The 27,840-nt window shown below is 42.9% G+C and overlaps 1 protein-coding gene and 1 pseudogene across 1 annotated transcript in view; one reads left to right on the top strand and one right to left on the bottom strand.

Annotated features, from left to right (window-relative positions):
* Positions 1-27,350, bottom strand: part of LOC125105039 (ubiquitin-conjugating enzyme E2 E1) — an 82,464-nt gene extending 55,114 nt beyond the window's left edge. The window contains exons 1-3 of the mRNA XM_047738065.1: positions 27,184-27,350; positions 25,868-26,052; positions 21,755-21,805 (exon numbers count right to left, since the gene is read on the bottom strand). Coding sequence (XP_047594021.1) covers positions 21,755-21,805; positions 25,868-26,019 — 203 coding nt within the window. The 5' untranslated portion in view covers positions 26,020-26,052; positions 27,184-27,350. The remainder of the gene's footprint in view (positions 1-21,754; positions 21,806-25,867; positions 26,053-27,183) is intronic.
* LOC125104990 (cell division cycle-associated protein 3-like) lies at positions 10,122-11,147 on the top strand (annotated as a pseudogene).
* Positions 27,351-27,840: the final 490 nt, after the last annotated feature.

The following is a 27,840-nucleotide window of genomic DNA, read 5'->3' as shown; positions in this document are numbered from 1 at the left end:
GAATACTGGACATACTGATGTCATTTTACAATATAATTACAAAAATTCGGGGCACCTGGGTGGCTTAGTAGGCTAAGAGTCTCCCTTTGGCTCAGACCATGATTCCAGAGTCCTGGGATTGAGCCCCGCAGCGGGCTCCCTGTTCAGCAGAGAGCCTGCTTCTCTCTCTCCCCATCTGCTGTTCCCCCTACTTGTATTCTCTTTCTGTCAAATAAGTAAAATCTATAAATAAATAAGATAATTACTAAAATTCATTTCAAAGTCCAATAGTATTAAATTACTTGAAGTTTTTTAGAATGCTGATTATTTTATGTTATTGGTCTCATTTCCCTTTAAGCAAATACCCATGTTATGTTTGCACTGAAATTTTGTCCCCTTAAGAATTCCGAATGAGGGCGCCTGGGTGGCTCAGTGGGTTAAGCCGCTGCCTTCGGCTCAGGTCATGATCTCAGGGTCCTGGGATCGAGTCCCGCATCGGGCTCTCTGCTCAGCAGGGAGCCTGCTTCCCTCTCTCTCTCTGCCTGCCTCTCTGTCTACTTGTGATCTCTCTCTGTCAAATAAATAAATAAAATCTTTAAAAAAAAAAAAAAAGAATTCCGAATGACCTGTGTACTTTTTCTATAATGGATAAGTGGGGAAAAAAATTTTTCCTAGGGAGCCTTTCTCTTAGCTGTTTATTATTAGTTCAAGGGGGGAAAAAATCATTAAAAAATTGGTTTTTCAGGGGCGCCTGGGTGGCTCAGTGGGTTAAGCCGCTGCCTTCGGCTCAGGTCATGATCTCGGGGTCCTGGGATCGAGCCCCGCATCGGGCTCTCTGCTCAACAGGGAGCCTGCTTCCCTCTCTCTCTCTCTCCCTCTGCCTGCCTCTCTGCCTGCTTGTGATCTCTCTCTGTCAAATAAATAAATAAAATCTTTAAAAAAAAAAAATTGGTTTTTCAGTAAGAAAAATTGCCCTTCATTATGAAACGATTTAATTCCTTATCAATGCAACCCTGTATCTCCTGTAATATTAAGATATGCTAGAATTACATTTCATTTTATAGGATAAAAAAGCTAATCAAAAAGGTTTCAATAACTTAATTTTTTTAGTAACTGAAATTGCAAATACATGTCTAAGAATGTTTGTATCACTACTCCAATCTGTTTTAGAGCCTTAATACCTATGTTTGTCCTACATGTCCCCTTTAGTCCACATATTTCAGTTATTATAACTAAGAATTACGGCAAAATTATTACTCCATAAAAGCATCTACCAAATCAAAGAAACTGGAAAGCATCCTACTATACAGTCATATCACTGATAAGAGGCTTCCCATTGCATAGTTAAATCTTTTCAGTACCACGGGTAACCAACCAAGGGGGGACTAGAGGAAATCTGGCAAGCTGCCTCCCAGACCACTGAGGGTTCTTCATTGCTTCCTCAAGCTCTCATTTGCTGTTCCTGCTCTTAAAGAGGTACAAGGCCAAACTCCTGATGTTTCCAGACTGGCAGACTCAAGCTATCTTCACTTCAACTCTACAGTGAGGAAACGAGGCAAGGAGATTACAAAGACAACTAACAAGCTGCTTTTGTTGGCTTTGAATGCTATATACCCATTACAAAGCATCCACACTTCCACCCAACCATTATGTCAAGACAAGATGAATACTGTCACACCTCCCTTCATAGGTTTAGACACAAATTATGGGTAGCATGTCTCTAATTTTTATGAAATTTCTCGATATAATAGATATAGATATCGAGACATAATAGGTATGATAGATATATCAATTACATGTAGACATAACAGAAATGCTATACAAGAAAATGTGAGTAAATCTGTTCACTAAAAGAAAAAAGATACAAAGAATACCTTCAAAAACTCTTTTTTTAGGAGTTGGAAATTTTATGAGAATTTTATTCTTCAAGTATAGGTCAAGTGTGGTGATATATCATTCCTTTACTTAAAGCTCCCAATGCTTTCTACTGAAATTGATAAAATCCGACTCCTGCCTGCTTCATCGCCTACCACTCTCATCCTCACTCACAACGGCCAGTCTTGCTGGCCTTCCCCATGTAACACCTGTTTGCTGTCTTTCTGCCTAAAATGCCCTTCTCATACCCAGGTCCTTGTCATCATTCAGGGCCACCTCCCTAAAATGGCCTGTAACAATGACCCAATCTGCCCAGTCACTTGCTATGCCATTACCCTGTTTTAATTTAATTTTTTTTTTTAATTTTTTAAGTCAGAGAGAGAGAGAGAACACGTGTGCCCGCACTAGCAGGGGAGCAACAGGCAGAGGGAGAAGCAGGCTCCTCACTGGGCAAGGAGGCCCATGTAGGGCTCAATCCCAGGACCCTGGGACCATGAACTGAGCTGTAGGCAGATACTTAACCGACTGAGCCATCCAGGTGTCCCAATTCCTTAGTATTGTTACCTGAAATCACTTTTGTGCATTTTTAAATTGTCCTCCCTCCATACGAGTATAAGCTCCATAAGGGCAGGAACATGGTCTTTTTTACTGCTCTATAGGAAATGCCCAGCAATCGTTAGAATGAGCAAGTGAATACAGTGAGGAGCAGCTGGTTACAGCTGTTATCTTAGGTCAAAGGACCACACAAGAGAAAAGACCAGGTCAGGCAGAGACCAAAGCACTGGCAGCATGTTCAGTTTCAGTGATGTGTACTGCTCAGCCTGGTTCACAGTAATAGCAGGCAGAGAACACAAACGGACCAAGGAGGAGACTGTCCCGCCCACCTTAGCTGAGTCACTGATAACCTTGCCAGGCCCCAATACACTTAGCAAAACTAGTACTAAAATTTAACTGAAACAAACAAAAAACTGTTATTAGTACAGACAATTCTCATGATGCAAATGATGTGTGTTCAGTAAGTTACATATTTTATTTTTTTTTAAGATTTTATTTATTTATTTGACAGAGAGATCACAAGTAGATGGAGAGGCAGGCAGAGAGAGAGAGAGAGAGAGAGAGGGAAGCAGGCTCCCCGCTGAGCAGAGAGCCCGATGCGGGACTCGATCCCAGGACCCTGAGATCATGACCTGAGCCGAAGGCAGCGGCTTAACCCACTGAGCCACCCAGGCGCCCCTAAGTTACATATTTTAAAAACTCATTCAAGGAACCTAATTACTACTCTAGAAGGCCTGGTAAATACCTGTTAGGGAATGAATCATACCTTCAAAGTTAGGCCAATAACAATTCAAATATATAGTCTGGATGCACACAATTTGCATCTCTTCCCTCAAAAAGTCAAGTGTCGGGGCGCCGGGGTGGCTCAGTGGGTTAAGCCGCTGCCTTCGGCTCAGGTCATGATCTCAGGGTCCTGGGATCAAGCCCCGCATCGGGCTCTCTGCTCAGCAGGGAGCCTGCTTCTCCCCCTCTCTCTCTGCCTGCCTCTCTGCCTGCTTGTGATCTCTCTCTCCCCGTCAAATAAATAAATAAATCTTTAAAAAAAAAAAAAAAAAGTCGTGTCTACAAACTGTTTTTTTTAATTTAAGAGAGCACGTCCAGAAGAAATTGCTGAGAAAACTTCACCTAAGTGTCTCATCCTTTTTTTGTAGAAGGTACAATGTGGGGGGAGGGGGAACCAGGGTGTAAGAAAGCCAGAAATCCAAGAGTGAACTGTCAGATTTCAACCAGAAAGGAAAATGCAAATTAACTGTGCAGTAATGTCATTAGGTATCCTGAGATTTGACTTAGCCCCTTAAAAAAAACAAGATAGCATTTCTTTTATGCACCTCCAGGTTAAATGACAATGCGTAAATGTTATCTCCCTCAAACCATGCACTACAGTAGAGAGAGGCTTGCCAGAGATCAAGGAAGCTTCAGAACTGAAGATGACTGCATTGGAGGGGCTTACTAAAAGGGCTGGGGAGTGTGTATCTTTGGAAAGCAGTGAGAGCTGGACTGGAATAAAAAATCTTGTAGAAAGGTTTCAGGAGTGGCTCTGGAAAAAGAAGAATGCAGCAGTCATCTGGCAACAGAATGGAGAATGGATAAAAACTCATTTATCAATACACACTATGTAATAATTAGGACACAAAGGAGCACAAGAAGGGAGCAGCCAGTCGTCCTTTTAGCTACAAAATTTCTACCACAAATATTAATTTGGGCTCCAAGATCCTTTTTTTTTTTTAATTAAGAAGACTCTATGCCCAACGTGGAACCCAAGTCAGGGCCTGAACTCACAACCTTGAGATTAAGACCAGAGCTGAGATCAGGAGTTGGATGCTCAACCAACTGAGCCACTCAGGCACAGGCTCCAAGATCTTAATAGCTTTTTACTTTTTTTCACAATCATGTGTTTTATTTTATTGGGGGGAGAAGGGGGCAGAGAAGGAACCTTAGGCAGGCTCCACGCCCAGGCAAAGCCCAACATGGGATTCAATTCCACAACCCTGAGATCATGAACATGTTCAAGTCAAACACTTAGCTGACTTAGCAACCCAAGTGCCCCCACAATCATGTGTTTTAATTTGCAGGTATGACAATACAAACCCCCCTCCCAATATATAGAGAAGTATGATAGCTATATTAAAAACAGTAGTAGAAAGCCCTGCATCTACACAGAATCTAGCAGTATGGCCCAACAGAACAGAAATCAATTTCAAATTTCAGCTCTAACAAGAATTGTGTCCTCAACATATGGTTTATTTTAGGGCTGGTCCATATCACTTGACAATGTTTACTATGTAATAAACACTTCAGATGTGAAAGCATCTCAAAATACTAACAACTTCTGGGGAGGCTACCGGTCTGCTGAAAACTGAAGCTCTGTGTTCGGAGGACTTCCACAGAAACAATTACTCAGAAAAAGGACCAAGGCCAAAGAAGCATCATATACTATTAGGTAATAGTTGATATTTTTGTCTTTACTGCTAGTCTCTGCTCACATATTACTATAATCACTTAACATATATTTGTTTCGAAATACTTAGGTTAGAGGAAAGTTATCTTTCATGTTTATAAAATATCCTCCTGGGTGCTTGTTATAAAAACAAATGTTTTCTTCTAGTGTCTTTGATGTATACCAATTCAACATCTCTTTTTCTTTAGGATAAATGTATTCTAGCAAAGTCTACTACGAAGTAAAATTTTATAAAGCCAACTCCAATAAATTACCTTGGAAAACTGAGATGTATTCCCATAGAGGAGGAAGGATTATGTGTAATAGGAGAAATTTAAGTTATTTGGGGAGCAAAGTTCCTATGGAGCCAAATACTTGTGGCTCTACATGTTATCATTTGCTTCCCTCTGGCAATGCCTAATACTTTTGTCATTCCAACTAATACTCTGAACTTTAAGGGTGTCTCCCAATCTTGAAAATGTCTTAATTCTACCCTCAATGTTCCCAGAACTCTGTATCCCCTTGTAAGACAGTCTGAGTCACTGACCTACCCAAGCAGCACAATCCAGCTGCCTTCATCTCACCCAGTGATCTCCAGCACCAGGATCTGAGCCTAAAGCTTCATATTATACAAATAAAAACCATGTCTTATACAAATGGTCAAAAGACACATGAGAAAATGCTCCATTTAACTTGGCATCAGGGAAATACAAATCAAAACCACAATGAGATACCACCTCACACCTGTCAGAATGGCTGAAATTAACAAGTCAGGAAACAACAGATGGGGGTGAGGATACAGAGAAAGGGAAACACTCTTACACTGTTGGTGGGAATGCAAGCTGGTGCAGCTCCCCTGGAACACCATATGGAGATTCCTCAAAAAGTTGCAAATAGAGCTATCCACGACCCAGCAACTGCACTACTGGGTGTTTACCCGAAAGATACAAATGTAGTGATCCAAAGAGGCACCTGAACCCCAATGCTTATAGCAGCAATGTCCACAATAGCCAAACTATATGTCCTTCGACAGACGAATGGGTAAAGAAGATGTGGAAAATGTGCACACACGTGCACACGCGCGCACACAACCTGCCACAATGGAATAATACACAGCCATAAAAAAATGAAATCTTCCAGGGGCGCCTGGGTGGCTCAGTGGGTTAAAGCCTCTGCCTTCGGCTCAGGTCATGATCTCAGGGGTCCTGGGATCGAGCCCTGCATCCAGCTCTCCACTCAGCGGGAAGCCTGCTTCCTCCTTTCTCTGCCTGCCTCTCTGCCTGCTTGTGATCTCTCTCTGTCAAATAAATAAATAAAATCTTAAAAAAAAAAATGAAATCTTCCATTTGCAACAACATGGATGAACTAGAGGGTATTATGCTAAGCGAAATAAGTCAATCAGAGAAAGACAATTATATGGTCTCACTCATATATGGAATTTAAGAAACAACAGAGGATTATAGGGGAAGAGAGAAAAAAATAATATAAGACAAAATCAGAGAGGGAGACAAACCATAAGAGACTCTTAATCATAGGAAACAAACGGAGTTGATGGGTGGGGGGTGGGGGGGATGGGGTAACTGGGTGATGGACATTAAGGAGGGCATGTGATATAATGAGCACTGATATATAATGACTGATGTATCTCTGACCTCTTCCTCTGAAGCCAATACATGTTAATTAACTGAATAAAAAACCAAAACCGAACTCTGCAAATAAACTCTTCCTTTTATATATGCTAATAGCCAACTTTCACATCTAGTATTGCCTAGCAGTGAATAGCACTTGACCACACTCCACAGGACGTTCTGATATACTAAGAGTTCCATAAAACATAATCAACCTTTATTAAATCAATTTGTTTATTCAAGAAAAAAAAATTAAAAACCCAAATAGAAACCATGTCTCTATGTCATCAATTTTAATTTAGAAATCTGTCGGTTATTTGAATAAGAGATACCATAAATAATTTCTCCTCTAAATACTCATTTACTATAAAGGCATACTAGAAGAGAACCTCTAATAATGATTTGAAAATGTGAAAAACATCAATCTTAAACCAAAGAATCTTTAAAACGTTTAAACAAAATTAGTGTCAATGAAAAAAAAAATTAATGTCAATGAACTACACCATGTTTCTGAGACTAAAAATGTTGTAAAGTACCCGACTGAGGGCACCTGGGTGGCTCAGTTGGTTGAGCATATGTCTTTGGCTCAGGACATCCTGCTTCACAGGCAGTCTGCTTCTCCCTCTGCCCTTCTATGTGCTCATTCTCTCTCTCTCTCTCAATAAATAAAATATTTTTAAAAGGTACCTGATTGATCACTTTTGTGGTGATGTGGATAAAAAGACACCAGACCTAGACCACTTAGGATGTTTGCACATCACATGCCCCAAGTCCCCCACACCCAAATTTGAATGGGAATCTGGCACCTGAATTTTTTATACACAAGCTATTACATACACATACTTCTCTGCTGGGAAATATTAAGATAAGCGTTTGCATCATGGGACATTTCTTATATGAAACTATTAACCCACATTCAACAATGACTCTAGTTGTCCTACTGTCCCCTGGCTTACTGTGTGTAATTTATAAGTATGTGTCTTGAGAAGACCAATCTCAGAAAAAGTGACAATCTTAATTATCATGTTACACAGGACCAAGGATCAAGAGTACCTGGTTAATATGAAACAATAAAATATGACTGGTAAATGATTAGAAAGATGATGCTTATATGAAGATGCTTTAAGAACTCCAGGTAAAAACAAAACAAAACAAAACTCCAGGTAAGTTCGATGTAAAGCTTAAACATAATAGACAACCTTAAAAGGATGAAAAAAACGGAATATGATAATCTACACTGTATTAAAAGTAAACACATAGGGGCCCTGGGTGGCTCAGTGGGTTAAAGCCTCTGCCTTTGGCTCAGGTCATGATCCCGGGGTCCTAGGATTGAGCCCCGCGTCAGGCTCTCTCAGCGAGGAACCTGCTTCCTCCTCTCTCTGCCTGCCTCTCTGCCTACTTGTGATCTCTGTAAAATAAACAAAAATCTTAAAAAAAAAAAAAACAAAAAACAATAAACACATATCCACGCATTCTCATGCATCCACAAGTGTGAAAAGTAAAAAAGATCAATGCAAATGAAAGCATGTAAAAAAAATTTAAGGATGGCAGCAGGAATTTACCGATTTTCCAATTTATCCACTCTCCAGTATTTATAAAATATGCCTTGGTAGAGGGATTCATCAAGATATGATATGTGAACCTGGCACTTACATATGATATCCATACTACAATGTCAACCATAAAGATCACAAAGCACTTGAATCTTGTAAAGCAGAAGTCAATTTTTTTTCTAGTGGGGGTGGGGAGAATCTGAGAATCCACTAAAAAAGACACACACCCCCAAGAAAAATAACTATACAATGTTTTAAGAAGTTCTGCCCTAAAGTGTAAAAATCTGAGAATACTAAATCACCTCCCCTGGATAAACACATGTAATCTTCTAATTCGGTAGAGTAACACAAATATCTTTTCCTTCTTGAAATCATTCCCTCTTTTGCATCACCTCTTCTACATTAGATCTGTAAAATCCAGGGATTACTTGCTCTTCTTTCCCGACCTCAAAGTGTTATTTCAGCACTCATGACCACTCTACCTCAAAACACTTTCTACTCGCTGCTTTCTGACATTACTCTCTTGACTTTCCTTCTATCTCTCAGTCCCCTTTGCTTCTCCCTCAGACTATACAACCTCTAAACTAGAGGTTCAAGTCTGCATCCTGGACCCTCTTCTCATTCCACCTTTCTTCTCCTGATGAGCTTGAGGGATTTCCTCAGACAAGGGCCTCTATATATTGACGTCTCCCAAATGTGTATGTATCTCAAGCTTATGAATATTAACTTGAGTCTAAAATACTCCTCTGAGCTCCATTCACCTGTACCTAACTTCTACTTTCTATCTGCCACCTTCATTTGGATGCCTCCATCTAAGCCTAACATGGAGTGCCTGGGTGGCTCAGTCGGTTAATTGTGTGCCTCTGATTCAGATCATGATCCCAGGATCCTGAGATTGAGCCCCGTGTGGGGCTCTTTGCTCAGCTGGGAGCCGGCTTCTTCCGCTCCTTCTGCCTGCTGCCCTCCCCACTTGTGCTCTCTGTCAAATAAATTAATAAAATATTTTTTTAAAAATAAAAAAAAAAAAATAGGGACGCCTGGGTGGCTCGGTGGGTTGAGCCGCTGCCTTCGGCTCGAGTCATGATCCCAGGGTCATGGGATCGAGTCCCGCATCGGGCTCCTTGCTCGGCAGGGAATCTGCTTCTCTCGCTGCCTCTGCCTACCTCTCTGCCTGCTTGTGTGTACTCGCTTGCTCTCTCTCTTTGGCAAATAAATAAAATCTTAAAAAAAATAAAATAAAATAAAATTAAATTAAATTAAATTAAATTAAATTAAATAAATAAATAAAATAGGGGCACCTGAGTGGCTCAATGGGTTAAAGCCTCTGCCTTCGGCTCAGGTCATGATCTCAGGGTCCTGGAATCGAGCCCTACATCGGGCTCTCTACTCAGCAGGGAGCCTGCTTCTCCCTCTCTCTCTGCCTGCCTCTCTGCCCACTTGTGATCTCTGGCAAATAAATAAAATCTTTTAAATAAATAAATAATAAAAATTTTTTTAAAAAGCCAAACATATCCACAAAGGGCTCATTTTCTATGCTTCCTTCATCCAAAACACACACACAGTGGTCCTATTCCAGTCTTGTTCCTATCAGTAAAACAGCCATTGTCTACCTAATTGTTAAGACCACAAAAACTTGGGAGCCATTTTTAGTCCTTTTTCTCACCTCCCACATCCAGTCCATCAACAGATACAGGTGTTCTAACCCCATCTCCACTGCCACCATCTTAATCCTAACTGCCATCACCAGTTGCTTGGAATAGAGCAATACCCTCCTTTCTTATCTCTGTTCTTCCACTCGTGCCTTCCTCCCAGCTATCTGCCACATAGCAAGGAAGGCAGGAAGACTTTTTAATCACTATTGAAATAATGTCCCCTCCTTGCTTCAAAACCTTGAATGGCTTTCCACTGTTCTTAGAATGAAATCCAAACTCTACCTTGGTTTACACGATTCCACCTCACATGGTACTACTCCCCACCTCATGGCTTCCAGGTCTGTGCTTCCCTCAGTCTGGGATGTTCTTTTTGTACTTTGAACAAGGTTTTTCTCCTTTCTTCTCCTCTGGCAGGTCTTTGCCTAAATGTCTTTTTAAGCCTTCTCCAAGTAACTTCCCTACCCCAATTACTCTCCATCAATGCACTGTTAATTTCTCTCTTACTAGCTAACACGACTTGTAGACACCTAACCTTCCACCTGGTTACTGTCTGTATTGCCTACTAGATAGAATTCAAGTTTCAGGGAGGTTTGAAACTCAATGTAGGGAGTTGAAGCTTGAGCTGCTGTGCACCCAAAAGAGGAACTGGGGCCAGGCACCTTCTCCCTTCCCTGGGCTGCACCCTTGCCCCACCTGATTCCTCCTGGTTGAGATGGGCTCAGCCAAAAGCACCCCAGTCACTCCAGCACAGCCTCCACTGCACAAACTTCTGGCCCAAATGGTGGAACTCCCATTTACCTAACACCGTCATTCTGCACACTCCCATCCCAGTGGAGAGCACTCCAGAGCCAAACCTACCAGCAGGGGAGCAGCTGGAAGGTCCTAATCACATCCAAAACTCAGACCCGCACTCTTCTACCCTTGGTATTGCACGGATACCTATGAAAACCAGTAGCAGAGAGCCTCCCAAGCCCACTGGTTAAACACCTGAATGAAGTATTTGAGACCAAAGGCCCCAAATCAAATCTTCCTGAGAGCCTGTTCTGCCCTTAGAGGCAGAGGCAACTTCCTCTTCTGCAATGGACACGCCTCTGGGTACCTAGTTTTCCCTCTTCTCTAAGCAGGTGTTCTCCAAAAAGGAAGCAGGACAGCCCTCAGAAACCCCCATAAATAGCCAGGGCTCGAACAAGCCCTTAAGGGAACCTGAGACTCCCCGGATCTTCAGGTTCTAAGCACAATAGATGAACGGTAAGTAAATGGCAAGGTACTAGGGAGCTCTCCCCCCACCATCCTGACACCATGACAGGGTAAGCGGCCTTCTTCTCCCCTGAGTGAAAATGCTAGGGAGCTAAAGGAAGCAGACATTCTGGGAACTGGATGACTTCTGAAAACTGGAGGCTGAGTGTGGGAGCAGGACTAGGACCAGGTTAAGGAAAATCAGTACTTTGCAAACTTGGTAGAGAACTAGGCCGCAAATGGCCCCAGTGCTGAGTTCATGAGGGGCCCTGTGATACTGTGACCTCTCAACCCTGTCTTTCCCTGCGAGACTGGAAAGGCTCATTGTCAACAACTCTCCCTAAACTGCCAACTCAGGGACTGAGCACTTTCTTGGGCTTTGTGTCTCATGTATTTCTTGTATGTTAAAAAAGTGATTTAAAAATAAGTAAACAGGGGTGCCTGGGTGGCTCAGTGGATTAAAGCCTCTGCCTTCAGGTCAGGTCATGATCTCAGGGTCCTGGGATCAAGCCCCACATCAGGATCTTGGCTCAGCGGGGAGCCTGCTTCCCCCTCTCTCTGCGCCTGCCTCTCTGCCTACTTGTGATCTATCTGTCAAATAAATAAATAAAAATCTTTAAAAAAAAAATTAAGTAAATAAAATAAAATTCAAGTCCCACAACCCAGAGGCCGGATCTGTTTTAGTCACCTGAGTAGCACACAGAGGACTCTCATATTTTAAATGAATATAATCTAATTTACTTATGTTTTTGTCACTCTTGTACAACCTTTCTGAACTATAGTCTAAAAACTTTTTTCTTTTTAAAAGATTTTAATTATTAGAGAGAGCGAGCGAGCATGGGTGTACACATGTGTCTGTACATGGATGGGGGGAGGAAGAAGGAGAAACAGACTGCCTGCTGAGCGCTGAGCCCATCAAGGGGCTCAATCCTAGGACTCTGAGATCACGACCAGAGCAGAAGTCAGATGTCTAACCAACTGAGCCACCCAGGTGCCCCTAAAACTTTTTTCTAAGTAAAATCCTTCCAAGCTGCTCTATCTATTGCTATTTGAAAATGTGCTTCTATGCCTCTTTTTAAAGAAATTAATTAGGATCCATCCCACATCAATTTTCCTCTATTTAAATAGATACAAACAACCAATGTCCTGGTATTACACATAATGATCATCATTTCAACGCTAGCAGACCCTACTGTGACTCTCCATTAATTATTTATACTCAAAATTTAATACTGACACAACTCAGTACTAGAATCAAGTCAGATGTGACATCCGTGGCGAACGCAATGTTAAATGCTATTTAAGAGCTTGATAATACAGTCCCTTTATTTTGGCCTGGCCTTGCCCTTTGTCATATTCAGGTTCTTTAGAAGCAGACAGAATTCAGTTTTTAACTACTTTGTTAATTGACATATTAGTGAACAGTATGCTGCCCCAGGTAACAAAACCCAGTGACAACTTTCAATTACATTCTGCATATGAAAACCGTTGGCTTCCTAAGACTTTGCTGACTGGGCTGAAACACTACCTTGGCCTTCCACAGGTTTATCGCCTATGCAGTGCAGCGCAGACGCTACAAAGCAATCCATAATCACTTGCGTAGAGGTTTCAAGAAAAAAAGCCATGAGCATACAGCAATTCCTGGATTACAATGTTCCAGCAAAGAGCTCTGATGAGCTTCTTAGCCTACAGAGTAGGAAGTTTCCCAGAGGATCAGAGGCATATTCTGACACCAGTTACTAGGTCTTTTGTTTCACTTTACAGCATGGCTGCATAAGAGAGGCTGAATAAGAATGGGCTTATTATGACACCCTGTTTCACTCCACTGATGACTGGGAATGTGTCAGATGTCTCAGGCGGGTGCCGGCATCTATAACATAACTATGTGGAATAGCTTTAGGATTTGGGGGAACATTGCTAGGAAGTCCAATTTACTTAGCACCCCTAAACCCATGCTTACTTGTCAGCAAACAGTAATCTTAACAAGTCAAAACATGGTAACCAAAGGTACTGGTATTTTCTTTATACATCTTCTCAATCTAGCCCAAAGCACTGATCCCGTCTTTTGTATCACACTGCAGTCCAGAGCTCCTCTGTGATTCCGAGAAGGTGAAAATTGCCAAAACTGCTTGGACGCCAAGTCAGAAAGACTGCCAGCAACAGACAGCTGTAAAATGTGACAGCAATTTCCCCAGCTCTTTCCATTATTTTCCAAAGAGGGTAATGAAGACATTCCATTAAGCCATCAGACTCAAATTAGGTTTTTGTGTCTATGTTTTAATTTAACAAATATGTATTGTTTATCTTCTCTTTCTTGGACAAGGTACGGATGGCAAAGACATCCCTGCTCTCAAGGAACTTAAAATCTACCCAGAAAGAAAAAACCAAATAGCACTTGGGACATATGCTGCTTCTTTTTGTTCTATACAAGTAACTGGAGTATTACTCAAGGACAAAAAATGCTTCCAATTCTTTTGAAACTGTCACTCCATCATAAAGTTCAGGCTTCCAGCCTTTCTAAATATACGCTCTCCACTTATGACCTCAGTTCCATATTCTATCACCTTCTCTAAAATTGTGTTTTAAAAACATTACAGTAACTCCCTCCCTCGCATTTTCACTTTTTTTCCTACTTGCTTCTTCCTCTCAGCCTACAGAGCACTCTTAGTTCTACACTTTAAAGGCCAATGAAAAAATTTCCTTGACCTCCCGTTAAGGCCTGCAGCTCTCCTCCTACTTTGCTTCTGTCCAGGTCGTTATCTCCCTATCCTTGTGTAGACACCCCTCAGAGCACAATTCTCAATTCACCTCCTCCCCTTGGTGATTAGGAGTACTTCAACCACCACCTAAACTTTTAAATCTAATGTGTACCTCCCCCAAAAAGCCAGGTCCAGCCTCAGCATCCCTGCCAGCCCACTTCAGATTCAATGCATGTACCCTAAACACACAGATGTGCCATGATGCCTGTAACACAATGTCAAATGGTCCCACAAAATACACATACAGAGATAAGAGAGAGTGACTCAGTCAGTTAAGCATCTGCCTTGGGCTCAGGTGATTATCCCAGGGTCTTGGGAACAAGCTCCACACTCCTCTCAGCAGGGAGCCTCTTCTCCCTCTCCCTCTGCAGCTCCTCTTGCCTGTGCTGGATTGCACGCTGGCGGGCGCATGCTCACACTCTCTCTTTATCAAATAATAGAGTTTAAAGAAAAAAAAAAGAAAAAAGCCATGGGCATACAGCAATTCCTTGAAGATATATATTGTATATGGTGAAGTTTTAATAGCTGATAGAGTGAAGGATGCACATCATTTCAACTTTTCTGTAGCTCTGAAATTCTACAAAATAAAAAAGGGGGGGACATGTAGGATCAAAATCAAGGAGAAAAGCCATGGTCCCTGTCTTTTAAGGTGTTTATAATCCATTTGTCTAAACTAATCTAAAATTAGATTAGGTAGATGTCAGAGTTCAATGACTGATAAACAACAATAAACTTAAATGTAAAATCAAACTGCAAATATTGAGGCACTGGGTGGCTCAGTTGGTTAAGTGTCTGATTTCAGCTCAGGTCATGATCTCAGGGTCCTGAGATGGAGCCACTCAGGGTCCTGGGATGGAGCCACTCCGGCTCCCTGCTCAGCAGGTTATCTGCTTCTCCTTTCCCTCTGTACCACCCCTCCCCCCAAAACACGTGTGCTTGCTTGCTGTCTCCCTGAAAAAAAAAAAGGAACTAAAAATATTACTGAGTGCCTACTACATGACAACAATATGTTAAGCGCTCTATACGGTCAACAAACCATACAAATTAGACCTTGGAAAGAGGATTTATCTGTAATCCCTCTGCTCCCTCAAACTAGTTCCTCTTCCTGCCTTACTGACATCTTTTAATGGCACCACCATATTCCCCAATACCCAAAGAACCCGAGTCCTTTCAAGTCCTACATCTCTAAATCAGTGGCCAAGTTCTCTAGACTCCACTGCTTTCCCATTTTCTCCTCTCCACTTTGATGGCTGTCACCTGCCCCCAGGCCCACCTGGCCTCTCGCCTGGATGAATGCCTGGATGAATGCAGCGCTCTACAAGTCTCCTGCTTCCCACCAAACTCCACTCAACCCTTGCTTTGTCTCTATCCAGACACTCAGTTCTAACTGGATTAGACATCCAGCCCAAAAGCGTTTCAATGATTCCCAACAACTATATAATGAAATTCAAAGCCTGACACTGAAGAGCACAACCTTTATCTCTTACTGGTTATCCTCCCACTCTGGCCATAGGTTTATTCACTCTTACCTAATAGTGCCCTCTCGGCCTTTCCTCTACTACAAGATGTCTCTTGCTCTTCCCACTCCACTTCTCATCTCCTCCAGGAAGTTTTATCTGAGTGCTCCAGACGCTAGCTAGTCCTCACATCCAGGCCAAGCAATCTCTCACTGCTCTGAACCTTCATAACATGTAATGTGCGCTCATTACCTTCCAAATAATACTCATGTTTCCAAGTACTACTCAAGAACCATACATGCATTTCTTACCACCCTTACTAGACAATGAACTCCTTCAAGGTCATCAGTTTTCATATATAACAGCACTCAAGGTTGGTGACAAGAATATAATATTAGTATCCTGTGCAGAAATCCATAAAGATTGTGATATGCGGCCTTGTAAGCTATAAGCATCTTTTCTCAAAATACTGCTAACATTTAAACAACGTGGGGTACCTGGGTGGCTCAGTCAGCTAAGCACCTGTCTTTAGTTCAGGTCCAGGTATCCAGGTCCTGGGATCTAGTCCCGAATAGGCTCCCAGCTCATCTGGGAGCCTGCTTCTCCCTACCCCTCTGGCCTCCCCTCACCTGTGTGCTCAAGAGCTCGCTCTCTCTCTCTCTGAGATTTAAAAAAAAAAAAAAAAAAAAAAAAACTTTAAAAAGCAACAACAATGGTATAGGGGTTTTCCTCTTTTTTTTGTGGTAAAATTTGCCATTTTTACCATTTTTAAGTGTGAAATTTGATGACATTCAAATGTTGTATAACCATCACCACTATTTCCAAAATTTTAATCACCCCAAACAGGAACTATACCCATTAAGAAATAACTCCCCCATTCTGCCCTCTCCCTAACCCTGAAAACCTCTAATACTCTGCCTCTATGGATTTACCTATTCCAGGTATTTCATGCAACTAGAATCACAATATTTGTCCTTCTGTACTTTACTTCTGCCTATTTTACTTAAGTTAACATTTTTGAAGATTCAGTCACATTGTAGCATATATCAGAACTTCATTCCCTTTCATGGCTAAATAATATTCCACTGTAAATACCACATTTTGTTTATTCAATCATTTGTTGATGGATACTTGAGTTGTTTCCTCTTTCGGGCTATTATGAACACTGACAAGAATCTGTTCAACTCCCTGTTTTCAATCCTTTCGGGTATATACCTAGGAGTGTAACTGCTGGGTCATATGGTAATTCTGTTTAGCTTTCTGAGGAACAATAGTAGTATAGTTTTATAATCCAGACACATGGTCTTTTAGTAAACAGAACAGTCACAAGAGTTCCTACTTATTTAGTAAGCAATTCACTTCTGGATAGATTTCCTTCCTTCCTACCCACTCAGGCCCTAGATGATGATCTAATTTCCACGAACTTGACCCTCATTTGGGGGCTTTGATTGCATTGACACTCCAGTCTCCTGGTTCTCGCTGTTTTTCAACATTGCCTCTGCGCACATAAAGGCAAACACACTGCACTGGTAACTCTCCAAATGAAAATTATTATGAAACTGAACACTGTTCAGATGTTGAAGTCACATTTTTATCTTTAATGCATTTAGTAACATCAGATGAATAAAAAACAAAAAGGGTTTTTTTCAGGTGAGATACAGGATTTTGTAAAGGACTTCTGTTGAACCCATTTCTTATACCCAAACAACCATTTAAAGCAAGCTAAATTTGGACAAGATGTATAGGCCTTTACTATTCCAAGGAAAAGTCCTCTTTTCCTTTCAAGTTTAGCAGCCTGGGATTTCTAAATTAACATCTCATTATTATTACCACTAATTCCAGATTTTATAAAACCAGAAAAATACAAAAATGTACATTCACAGAAACTATCTAGAAGGATATACACAAAATGCAATAGCTCCAAATTTAGGAGCATCTCTGCAAAGAAGCAGGTCAGAAGAGATCATGAGGGGGATTTTTCACTTTTTACAGCGCAACTTCTACATCTCAAGTTTTCAAAAACATTCACTCCAATTATTGTATAATGGCTTAAGACTATTTAAAATACAAGCAATAGGGGTGCCTGGTTGGCTCAGTGGGTTGACCCTCTGCCTTTGGCTCAGGTGATGATCTCAGGGTCCTGGGATAGAGCCTGGCATCGGGCTCTCTGCTCAGTAGGGAGCCTGAATCACCCCTCCCCCATCTCTCTGGCTGCCTCTCTGCCTCCTTGTGATCTCTCTCCCTGTGTCAAATAAATAAATAAAATCTTTAAGAAAAAAATAAAAATAAAATACAAGCAATTGCTCATTTAAAAAATGAGCAATTAAAAGGAGCTAAATGAGTAACTCTAATCTCATCTGAATTTTTACAATACTATGTGATAGGCAAGTCAGATAGTTGGCCCTTTCAGCAAATGAGAAGAAGGTTAAAAAAACTTTAACTTCTTCAACAAATCCATTACATTTTTAAAATGCTCTTCACTTTAGCCTTTAAATTATCTTTAAAAAGGTAATTAAAAAGATTTAGCTGAGGCACCTGGGTGACTCAGTTGACTGAGCATCCAACTCTCGGTATTATTCTGGCTCAGGTCATGATCTCGGGGTGGTAGGATGAGCCCATGTCCAGGTCTGCACTCAGGAGTCTGCTTGAGATTCTCTCCCTCGTTGCACCCCCCCCCACAGTCATGCTTGTGTACACACTCGCTCGCTCTCAAATAAATAAATCTTTAAAAAAAAAAAAAGATTTATCTGTAAAACATTAAAACCAACTATATCTGGTTCTATAGTTCTCCCAGAAAAATCAAACACATTTACTTAGTAGGGTTTACATATTTAAGAAACACAAAAATAATTATCAAATATAGTAAAGTCATATAAAACAAGAATTTTTTACTATTCTCCACCTTGCTTGAAACATTTAATGACTTCTCAAAGACATTTTATCCTAAAAGAGTAGCTCTAAAAAATTTGAATTTTTAGGTTTCAAGTTGCTATATAAATAGTTTACTCAAAATACTAGTATTTCCTTATGCAAATTCTGAATTTAAAGGACTTGGGAAAATATAATTTATTACATACAGACATACTATCTATAGAAACAGGTCTACAGATTGGTTATATAGCTATAACTAGACAAATTAGAAAAGCTTGAGCCCTAGACTATAAATAGCAGATACAAAACTGACTCTAGTGGCCCAGAGTTCATCAGCTATCTAAAAGGCATCATTTTATTTAAATAAAAACTTTTGAAAAGTTAAATAAAAGGCATAATTTTACAATCCAGGATAGAGCATTCTTGAGGAAATTATTACAGTAGTTAAGACAGTATTTTTTTCCCCAAACAGCCAAAATGCAAGGAAAAAACTAACCAAATGCATACCTAGTACATGAGTGGGGAGACTATTACTTCATCTGCATACATACACAGAACCAAACAGATAACAAAGAATTTGATTTATGTGGTAATATAGAAAAATTTTTAAATATTCACTTAAAAAACTTCTGACTGGTCACTGACTATAATCTGCATTCTGTTCTTTTTTTTTTTTAATTTGACAGAGGGGGATCACAAGTAGGCAGAGAGGCAGGTGGCGGGGTGGGGGGGGTGGAAAGCAGGCTCCCCGCTGAGCAGAGATCCCCCCCGCCCCCCCGCATGCGGGGTTCTGGATTCCAGGACCCTGAGATCATGACCTAAGCTGAAGGCAGGGACTTAACCCACTGAGCCATCCAGGCGCCCCTGCACTCCATTCTTTAAAAAAAATCTACTCAACACAATATTCAACACAGGATTTAACTTTATGTGCTCGCTCACACATTATAACATATTTAGCAACTGCATTTCACACAAGTTTAAGTTCAGTAACTTTGAAGTTTTCCAAGTAAAGTGTGAAAATTACTGGAATGCAAGCAATGCACCTTCAAGAGAAGCAATTCTTCCACTGATCTGCAATAATCAACTGTGTATTGAGAGGTTACTTTGTGCCAACTGCTGTATTTTAATAAAGTAACACGCTTAAATTTAAAACTACAGGCTGAATACTGATTGAAAAAAGGCAGTCCTACAAAGGATTAATACATAAGATAGGTTAATTTAAAGTCAATTGTTTAACTCATTCAAAACAGAATTCATGGGGCGCCTGGGTGGCTCAGCGGGTTAAGCCGCTGCCTTCGGCTCAGGTCATGATCTCAGGGTCCTGGGATTGAGCCCCACATCGGGCTCTCTGCTCAGAAGCCTGCTTCTTCCTCTCTCTCTGCCTGCCTCTCTGCCTACTTGTGATCTCTCTCTGTCAAATGAATAAATAAAATCTTTAAAAAAAAAAAAATTAAAAAAAAAAAAAAAAAAACAGAATTCATAGTTGATGAAATTACAATTTCAGAAGGACCAAGCTATGGACCTCTCATGCTGAGTAACATCAGAAAAATTTACTAAAAATAAACATGAATGCCTTCAATATGTCATTTAATTCATACATTTTTAACTTCAAAAGTATCCCCAAATTATCCTCTTCCATCTCAAATAATGTACATTAAAATGTTTAATAACTGAATCCCAAAAGGTACCAACACAAAAACACAAAACCATATTTATTTAAGGTAGCTAAATATTGGGACTACTATATGACATTCAGTCAGTAACACTAGTAAGCCAACACAAAGTAGAAACTGTTAATTCATATCACCTAAGAAGTCATGCTGAAAAAATGTTTTCAGAAAATAAAGCAGTCTTTATTCTTAAAACTCACCATAATATATTCTTTGCAAATTAAAGATACCTAGCGTCTTCTCCAAAATTCAAGAATTTTTTTTTTTTTTTTTTTTCCGAAATGTTTAAGTATGTCACAGTTTGTCTCCCCACACCAACCATCCAATACCCATCCAGTTTGGTGCTTCACCAGAGCACCCCTAACATTCACAGGTTTTATCTTGAAGGGGTAATTAAGAGGGTTTCCCATAAATAAAAGTTCTACATGTTCAGCAGCACAAATCTCTCACACATGAATTCAACTCAAATGCTGTGAAACTAAGTGTACTTTTCCCATTTTTAAAAAATTATTAATCCCATGAAAACCTTCAAAGTGCTTACAATTTTAAAGCTGATTGCACATATTTGCAAGAAAACCATTAGGTTTTGATCAGTGTTCTTAGTTTTGAAAGATGCTTTAAAAACTTTCTAATTTCATCAGCTTAAGTCTGAACTCACAAGAGGCACATTGGAAGAGACATGATACCAAACAGGGGCAGTAACTACACAGCATGCATCTACCATGGGGAATGCCCAAGGATTTAACACAGCCAAGGGAAGAAGCTATAGGCTTCTATCTGAACAATGATTCCACTAAAATAAAAAAATAAAATGTCACAGCCCTAACCCTTGCCTATTTCTCCACTTTCTCATTAGTATAAAGATTCTTAAAAACCATGAGAGAAATCCTTAAGAAATTAAGTGGTTCAGTTACAAACCATAATTTAAGAGCATTTCAAATTCAAAACAACTTTCCTTAGAAAACAGGACAAAATTTTACCAAAGAAAAGCCCACACCTGACCAACAGTAAGAACATATGTAACCCAAATGGCAATATTAAAGTTTCCATTTAACCCATTAACCATACTTCAGAAAGTTCAGTGTTAATAAACAAAATATTTCATTTAGTTTTTCAACTTGAATTATTTCCACATGCTTGTTTTAAATTCTGCGCACAGCCACTGAATATTTTCTCCTACTGACTTCTTTTAAGTTGTGAACACTTCTGATATGTGGCATCCCATTTCAATGCTAACCCTGAGAACTGAGAATTAGGTTAAATGTTTTCCACCTAATTTTTAAATTAGGGGAGTAACAGATTTGAATTAATCTCCCTTAAATAAATGGCCTATTACAACACATTAATTCCTTCCTCACTTCACTATTGACTTAATAAAATCCAAGTCTTTTACCTCAACAGCAGCAAAACAATTATTCTAAATAAAATAAAATGATTGGCAAATGCTCCACAAAGCTGGAATCAAATTGCTTTGAAACTGAAACACACATATGTATACAATGCAAAGCAATTTTGAGAAAAAATTTAAAAATACCCCATGGAAGAGCTTAAATCTATAAAATTTAAGAAACCTTTTTATCAAAGTCACAAATTATGTCCTGAATTGATCTGCCAAAGTCCAACACAGAATTTAGACATACAATGAAATAAGCTTGAGAATCTGTTGTGATTTAACTCTATGATCTATTAGCTTAAGGGAGAGCTTGAATAACAGATTAAGATGGCAAAGCAATTTTCTAAACTAAAACGTACCTGAGTATCTAAAAAGGTTTTACATAATCCCTAATGACATATCCAAGGTCCACGATTAGGCCAAGTGTACACCTTTAAATTCATTTCACAGTTCTGTTTTATGTATGTCAAAGGGTCCACGCCAGAAAAATTCATTACTTCTCTTCAGCATTAACACTGAAACTGTGAGAGGCTCATCAAAACATTACTCCCAGGTTAATCAATTTCAGCTGTTACTTGATGTTAGCATCAAAATAATTTATGAAATAAAAGAAGTTTTTTAATAACAAAAAGAAAATCCCCAAGAAAAAGAAGAATTTTAAAAAGAAAAAATTGTGAAAGGAAGCTCACCTGCAGTTAGGTGGAGGGTCTAAAGTGATGTCTGCCAGTTCCTTCTGAATCCTGGAGTCAGGGAAGTGAGAGAGAAACACAAGAAACATGAAGGCGTTGGTAGCCTCCCACCGGTAACGCATAGGTCTGGCAGATAACCCTAACTGCCTGCCATGATAACTGGGTTCTACTGAGGGAGAAGGAAACTACACATCAAAAGCTCCAGGCCCATAGTTTAGGAAAAAACTTCTTTCCCACGGGCAGTGAGCTGGCGGTCCGGGGTCTCCTGCTGTTATCTAAAATGTTTCGGTTCCAGTCTTGCCTCGCATACTGAGGCAGTTGTATTTCTCGGGGTTTTCCATTTAGGAAATCATTGTAAAGCTTCGCTTTGGACTCGTTTCCTAAGTTGCATTAGAATGTGCCGGGACACATTCACTTCTGCGCTGCACGTCTTCCCTGGACGGAGAAACCCAAGCCGCCGCGTGGGTGGGAAGGGTGCGCCCCCAATCTCCGCCCGGGTCACCCCCCACTCCGGGCACCTCGGATGCCCTCCACGCCGCCTCGGCAGGGCGCCCTCCCCAGGCCGTCCCGCGTCCTCAGTGACGAAGCCAACATGGCCGCTCCCCGCGAGGCCCCTCGGGTCCTGACTGACCTGCCCCGCGTCGCGGGGTGCCGGCGCAGCGCAGGCCGCAAAGCCGAGCCCCTGCTCGGCTGCCCGGGCTCCCCGTCCCCAGCCCGCGCGCGCCCGGCAACTCGGGAGGCGCACGCCAGACCCGCGGGTGAAGTTGCGGACCAGGGGTGGCGAGAGCCCACGCCAGGACGCACAGCGACTCCCCCACTCGCCTCCACCGCGCCTGGGACCTCCAGCCCTCACGCCGCGCGCGGACCCCTGGGCGCCAACACTCCCGCCCGCCCCTCCAGCGAGACCGGACACTAGCAGCCGGCCCGCACAGGTGCACCCAGCCTCGGTCCCGCACAGCGCTCGAACTCTAGCCCCCCCTCCGGCTTTCCGGACCTTTTTCCTGGATATCCTCTAAATTCTCTAAGATCTGCTCCCTTCCTTCTCCATCTCAGCATGGACACAGAACCCGAGACAATAACCCCCCACACACACATGGCCCCCGGCCCATTTTCTATCTTCGTACCAACCCACGACTTCACAAAGAGCCCCTCCCCCACTCCTAGGCCGACGCCACCAAGCAGTTCACACCAAGCCCTGGCCTTTGTCTTCTGCTTACCTAGGCGCTTAGAGCATCAATTAATAAGACAAAGTTTGAGACCTTTAAGCCTGTGACATCTACTAAATGGTGCCTTCTATTTTTATAACCTTTCTTGTTCCTATCACATAAAACCCCCAAGGGCTACGGTACAACTTAAAAAAAATCTCACCGAGGTAGAACGGTAGTAAAAAACTAAACACACACACAGTCTAAAGGCAATCAGAATCACAATGGTTGCTTTTCTCTTTCCAAAGGTTCTCGGAGGGTGGGAAGATAGGCTGGGTAGATGCCATGGGCAGTAGGTTTTAGAAGGCGTTGTTTTCTCCATGTGTAAGTAAAGAGAAATTAAAGGTGGTTATTAGGAAGTTCTTTAGACCTTCCTATTGGAGGACACTTCCTGCCCCCTACAAATCTGGTGAGCTTTAGAAAGCGGTTTGATCACAGCGTTTACAGACATCTACTTATCTGTGTCTTGCTAAATTCTTTTGCTACCAATAAGCGTTTCAGTTTTGAGACATTCCCAAACACCCGGGCTGTTTGACTCATTACTATGTTGGACTAAAAAGTTTGGAATCCTGGTTTCCTGATTCTTTATGTGCATGTTAGAATGACTATACCTTAAGACCTATGTACATAGGCAAAAATATCCTCCACCTGAGCACAACTTGTATAAAAATACATATGACTTCACTTCTTGCAAATTCAACCTCTACTATATTTACTGAAAAGGTGGCTACTTCTTTAATACCTAAAAAGTATACTACCAGTTTTAACCACTTCATCTCTACAACTAACTGACAAAATTTTTTGTCAATACTGACAAAAGATTTGTACGAGTAACTCATACATACGTTTCACGCAATAATTATTGTCCAGACCACTCTCAATGGGAGCTTTTCATCTACCCATGGACTACAAACGAAACCACTTTCCAATATGCAGTTAAGTAACTTTATGTCTACCAATTCAGGCTTTTTTATTCTGTTTCCCGGTATATGGGCCCTTTCCAAGTCTACAGCAACACTCAGCTTCCAAGTCAACGTATTTCACAGAGCAGCTTTAATAGGGAATTTAATAGGAAATTAATTAACATTAATTTCCCCCTTATTCTTTCCAGGATACGCTGCCCCTCTCCCATTTTTTGCCTCCACTATTAACCTTAGCTCTGCTTTAACACTAACAGCCACTCTTTCCACAAGATATTCAAAGAGCGAAAACTGATGTTAACTTTATACGTAAAATTACCCCTTGTAGCTTCCCACCTTTCATTTTTTGTACACCTACTAATCTCTTTCCCAGGAATTTTCAAATAAGATTTTAAACTTCCTTAGCATAAATGGACAAACTGTGTGTAATGAAAAATCTCCCTCAGTAATTTGCTGACACAAAGGAAGACTATTTTATATTCGACACCTGTGCTTTTACCCCCAAATATATTCATGTGCACCAGTGATATCCTGGTACACAAAAAACACTAATAATCTTAAAGTAAATATCCTGCCTTACTCAGGTCAGCCCCAAAGCTGTCCCAGCATGGATCAGGGGGCACAGGTACTGCAGGTCAGGGTAGTAAGGGGTAGGGAGTTGGGGAGATTAAGGAAAGCCCTATCCAATGTGAGCAGGGGAGATGCCAGGTTCTGGACTAATCAATGAGGGCCAGTTTGGATTCCTGGGAAGCCGAGGTGCCATCAAACCACCTCTCCAAAAATAAGTAGAATCTTGCTAAGGTATCTTGCCATTTAACTCTAAACCTCTATATTCTTTAAAACAAGCGAACATCTCTCCTTCATTCCCCCCAAGGTTAGGTCACCAAAGCACTTTACCAAATTTTCAAATTTCTGGAAAAATGACAACAAACTTTGACTCTGAGTTCCGGGCTCACTACTCAGTGGAAACTAAAGACTCACATTCTGTTTTATTTTACGTTCCTTTAAAAAAGATACCCCTATTTAACCCACCATTTGTATTCCTTACTGTCTTCCTGGTTTGCCACCTTAAAGTTTAATGACTGTCCACCTGAGAGCAGCAGGATTTATGAAAGGGCGCGGGGTTTCCCCGGAATCTGCTATAGATTATTTTAAGGGTCATGGAGATCAGAGAATATTACTGAAGGATGCCTGAGGTAAAAAAGTAGGTTCTTTCAGAAACTAAGAGGAAAATAGTAAAGAAAAAAGAACCACTGCTTGAATTCAGCTTGGGAAAAGAAAAATTTTTACAGCATATGAGAGAATGTATCATGAAAAAAGTGAGTCTCCCTTTAATTTGGCAAAACTGAAGTTTTTAAAGAGAAAAAGAGAATCCCCCAGACAACCTACAATACCCATTTTACATCATTTATCAATTCATTTGCCTCAACTCTCGAAATCAGAATTATCTCTTTAAGTTCCATCTGAAAACACCTGTTTTCACCTATTAAATTTTTTACCCCACTAACAGGAGTTATTCCTTATGCAGTTTGCGGAGAAAGCTCCACTCAAAAAAGATCACAGTGCAACAGGTGAAGAGGAAGCAAGACAGTAACCGAATTCATTCTGATAGAGTTGTCTGGACAGGTATTAGTAATTAAGTGGGATGACAGCCTTGAGAAGGGTGACAAGCTAGTGATTAATAGGACAAGTAATTTGAAATCAGATTTGGGGGTCACTAATAAAAGTAATGAGGATTCTTACAAACTTTAGCAAGAAATGAGAGAGGCAAGCCGCAACAGCTGCACGTGGGTAACTATTAAAAGGGAAAAACCAGAAGCAATAGAGTAAAATAATTAAAGCTTCCACGTCCCTTTTTTTCATTTTTAACAGCACACAAACCATGAGGAGCATTCAAGCTACCCCTCATTGGGAGGCAGACCAAATGAAGCAGCAAGAGGCAGTTCGGAAAATAGGAAGCCTAGGAGGTTGGGGGTGGAGTACGGTACCTCTTGGCGCTGGTAGAGAGGAGTTTGGAGTTTTTGCTCATGCTGACTTTACTCTCCTTCTTCTTGGGGGTGTTTGCTTCTTTCTCGGTTTGCTGGTTGGAGGACGAAGATGAGGAGGAGCTCGTGCTGGCCCTCGAATCGTCATCCGACATAGCGAACCCCCCACCCCACCCCGCAAACAGCCCCTGCAGAGGGAGAGAAACAAAACAGAAACACACAGACCATGCAGTCAGTGTAAATAAGGAACTCGGGTGCTGTCAGAAGGGCTTTGGCCAGGGGTGCACCCGGCCGCCCACCGCCCTCCACTCGCTTTTCCAAGTCTTCAGGCCCATTAAGGCTTTAGCAAATCCGACGCGGCTTGTTTATTTTTGGCCCCAAGTGGGGGACGCGGTGGGAAAACAAGAACGAGCTCAGCGAGCGGCCCCTCCCGCGCCCCCCGGGGCTACCCTCGGGGCAGGGAGGGGAGAAGCCAAGCAGGCTGAGGGCAGGGTGGGGGCGCCGAGCGCCTCGGCGGGGCAAGGAGAGAAGGTCCCGGCGGTGTGCTGGCCTCGGGGCTGTTTCAGTGGGCTTTCCGGGGGTCGCGGGGGGCCACTGATCAGGGCGAGACAGCGGGGGCCAGGAGTGGAGTTTGGCGAGATCGGGAAGAGAGAAGGGGAGGCGAGGAGTAAGAGAGGAAGCCGAAACGGGGGGACCGAGGCGGGGAGCGGGTGCCCGGGTGGGGGAAGGGAGAGGCCGGCGGGGGGGGCAGGGGCGACGAGGCCCGAGGCCCCCCCAGCGCCGCGCCCCGACGCCTCTCCCCGCAGGCCTGTGGCTTGGCCGCCCGGCCAGGGCTGCGCGGCTGGGGCGGGGGTCCCGAGCACACGCCCGACAGCCACCCCTAGTGGGGGTGGGGCGAGGGTGAAGGGGGGGGCTCGGCCTCCACAGCGGAGGAATAACAATGAGCCCTTCCGCCCCAGAGGGGTTAATCCCCGCGGGCCCCCGCCCCGGGGGGAACCGGGGCTCCCCCGCTTCCCCCTCCCCCGCTCCCGACCCCCTCAGCGGCCAGTGGGGGGCTCCCGGGGCAGCGCTGACAGTTCGAGCCACAATGCCCCCCCATCCCCAATGCGGGCGGCCCCCGCACCCCACGCGGCCCGGGGTCCCTACCCATCCCCCGCGGGCGGGCCCCGGACCCCTGGGGCTCCTCGGCCCCTCTCCGCCCCCCCTCAGCCCCGTGCCAGGCGGCCCGGGAGGCGCGGGTCAGGGGAGGCGGCGAGGGGTGTCCCCGAGGCCCGGCGACGCGGCCGGGGGGCGGCGGGCGGCTGGGGGGATCCCCGTACCTCTCTTTGTGTCTGGCTCCTCCGTGCCGCCGCGGCGGCTGCTGCTGCGGCTGCGGCTGGGCCTGGCCACTCGTGTCTCTCTCTCGCTGGGAGAGAAGCGGAAGTGCAGCAACAGCAACTATTAAACAGGCAATGGCTTCCCCCAGCCACACACGCTCGCACACACACTCCTCCTCCTCCTCCTCTTCGCCCTCACCCCTCCCCCACCCGGCCCGGTCCCACCCACCCGCGCTCCCCTCCCCCTGCACACCTCCGGGGGGGCGCGAGGAGGACACAGGGGACCCCGGGAAACCCTCCCCCCTCCCCACCCACTCCCCCACCCCAGCGCCGCCGCGGGACGCGAGAGAAGGGGCGAGGGGTGGGAATTTTCTCTCAAGTGGTTTGGGGACCTGGATCCTGGGCTGGAGAGGGCAAGTCGTTCCGAGATGGGGGGCGCTGAGAGCGATAGGAACTGTATGGAATAGGGCGGTCACGAGAGGAAGTTCTTTCCAATAAGGGCTTTTGGAAAGGGGGGGGACAAATTGGTGGGGAAGGTAGTAATTTGGTGGGAAGGACTTTGGACCAGAGAATGCAGTGGAAACTCCCCCTAAAAAGTGATCAGTTTAAGGGGAAAAAAGAAATCCCACAACAGGGTTTCCCTTTGAGCTGACACTGGCT

This window comes from Lutra lutra, chromosome 1 (assembly GCF_902655055.1).
Source record: "Lutra lutra chromosome 1, mLutLut1.2, whole genome shotgun sequence".
NCBI lineage: Eukaryota > Metazoa > Chordata > Mammalia > Carnivora > Mustelidae > Lutra > Lutra lutra.
This window is presented reverse-complemented; position numbering and strand designations above follow the sequence as displayed.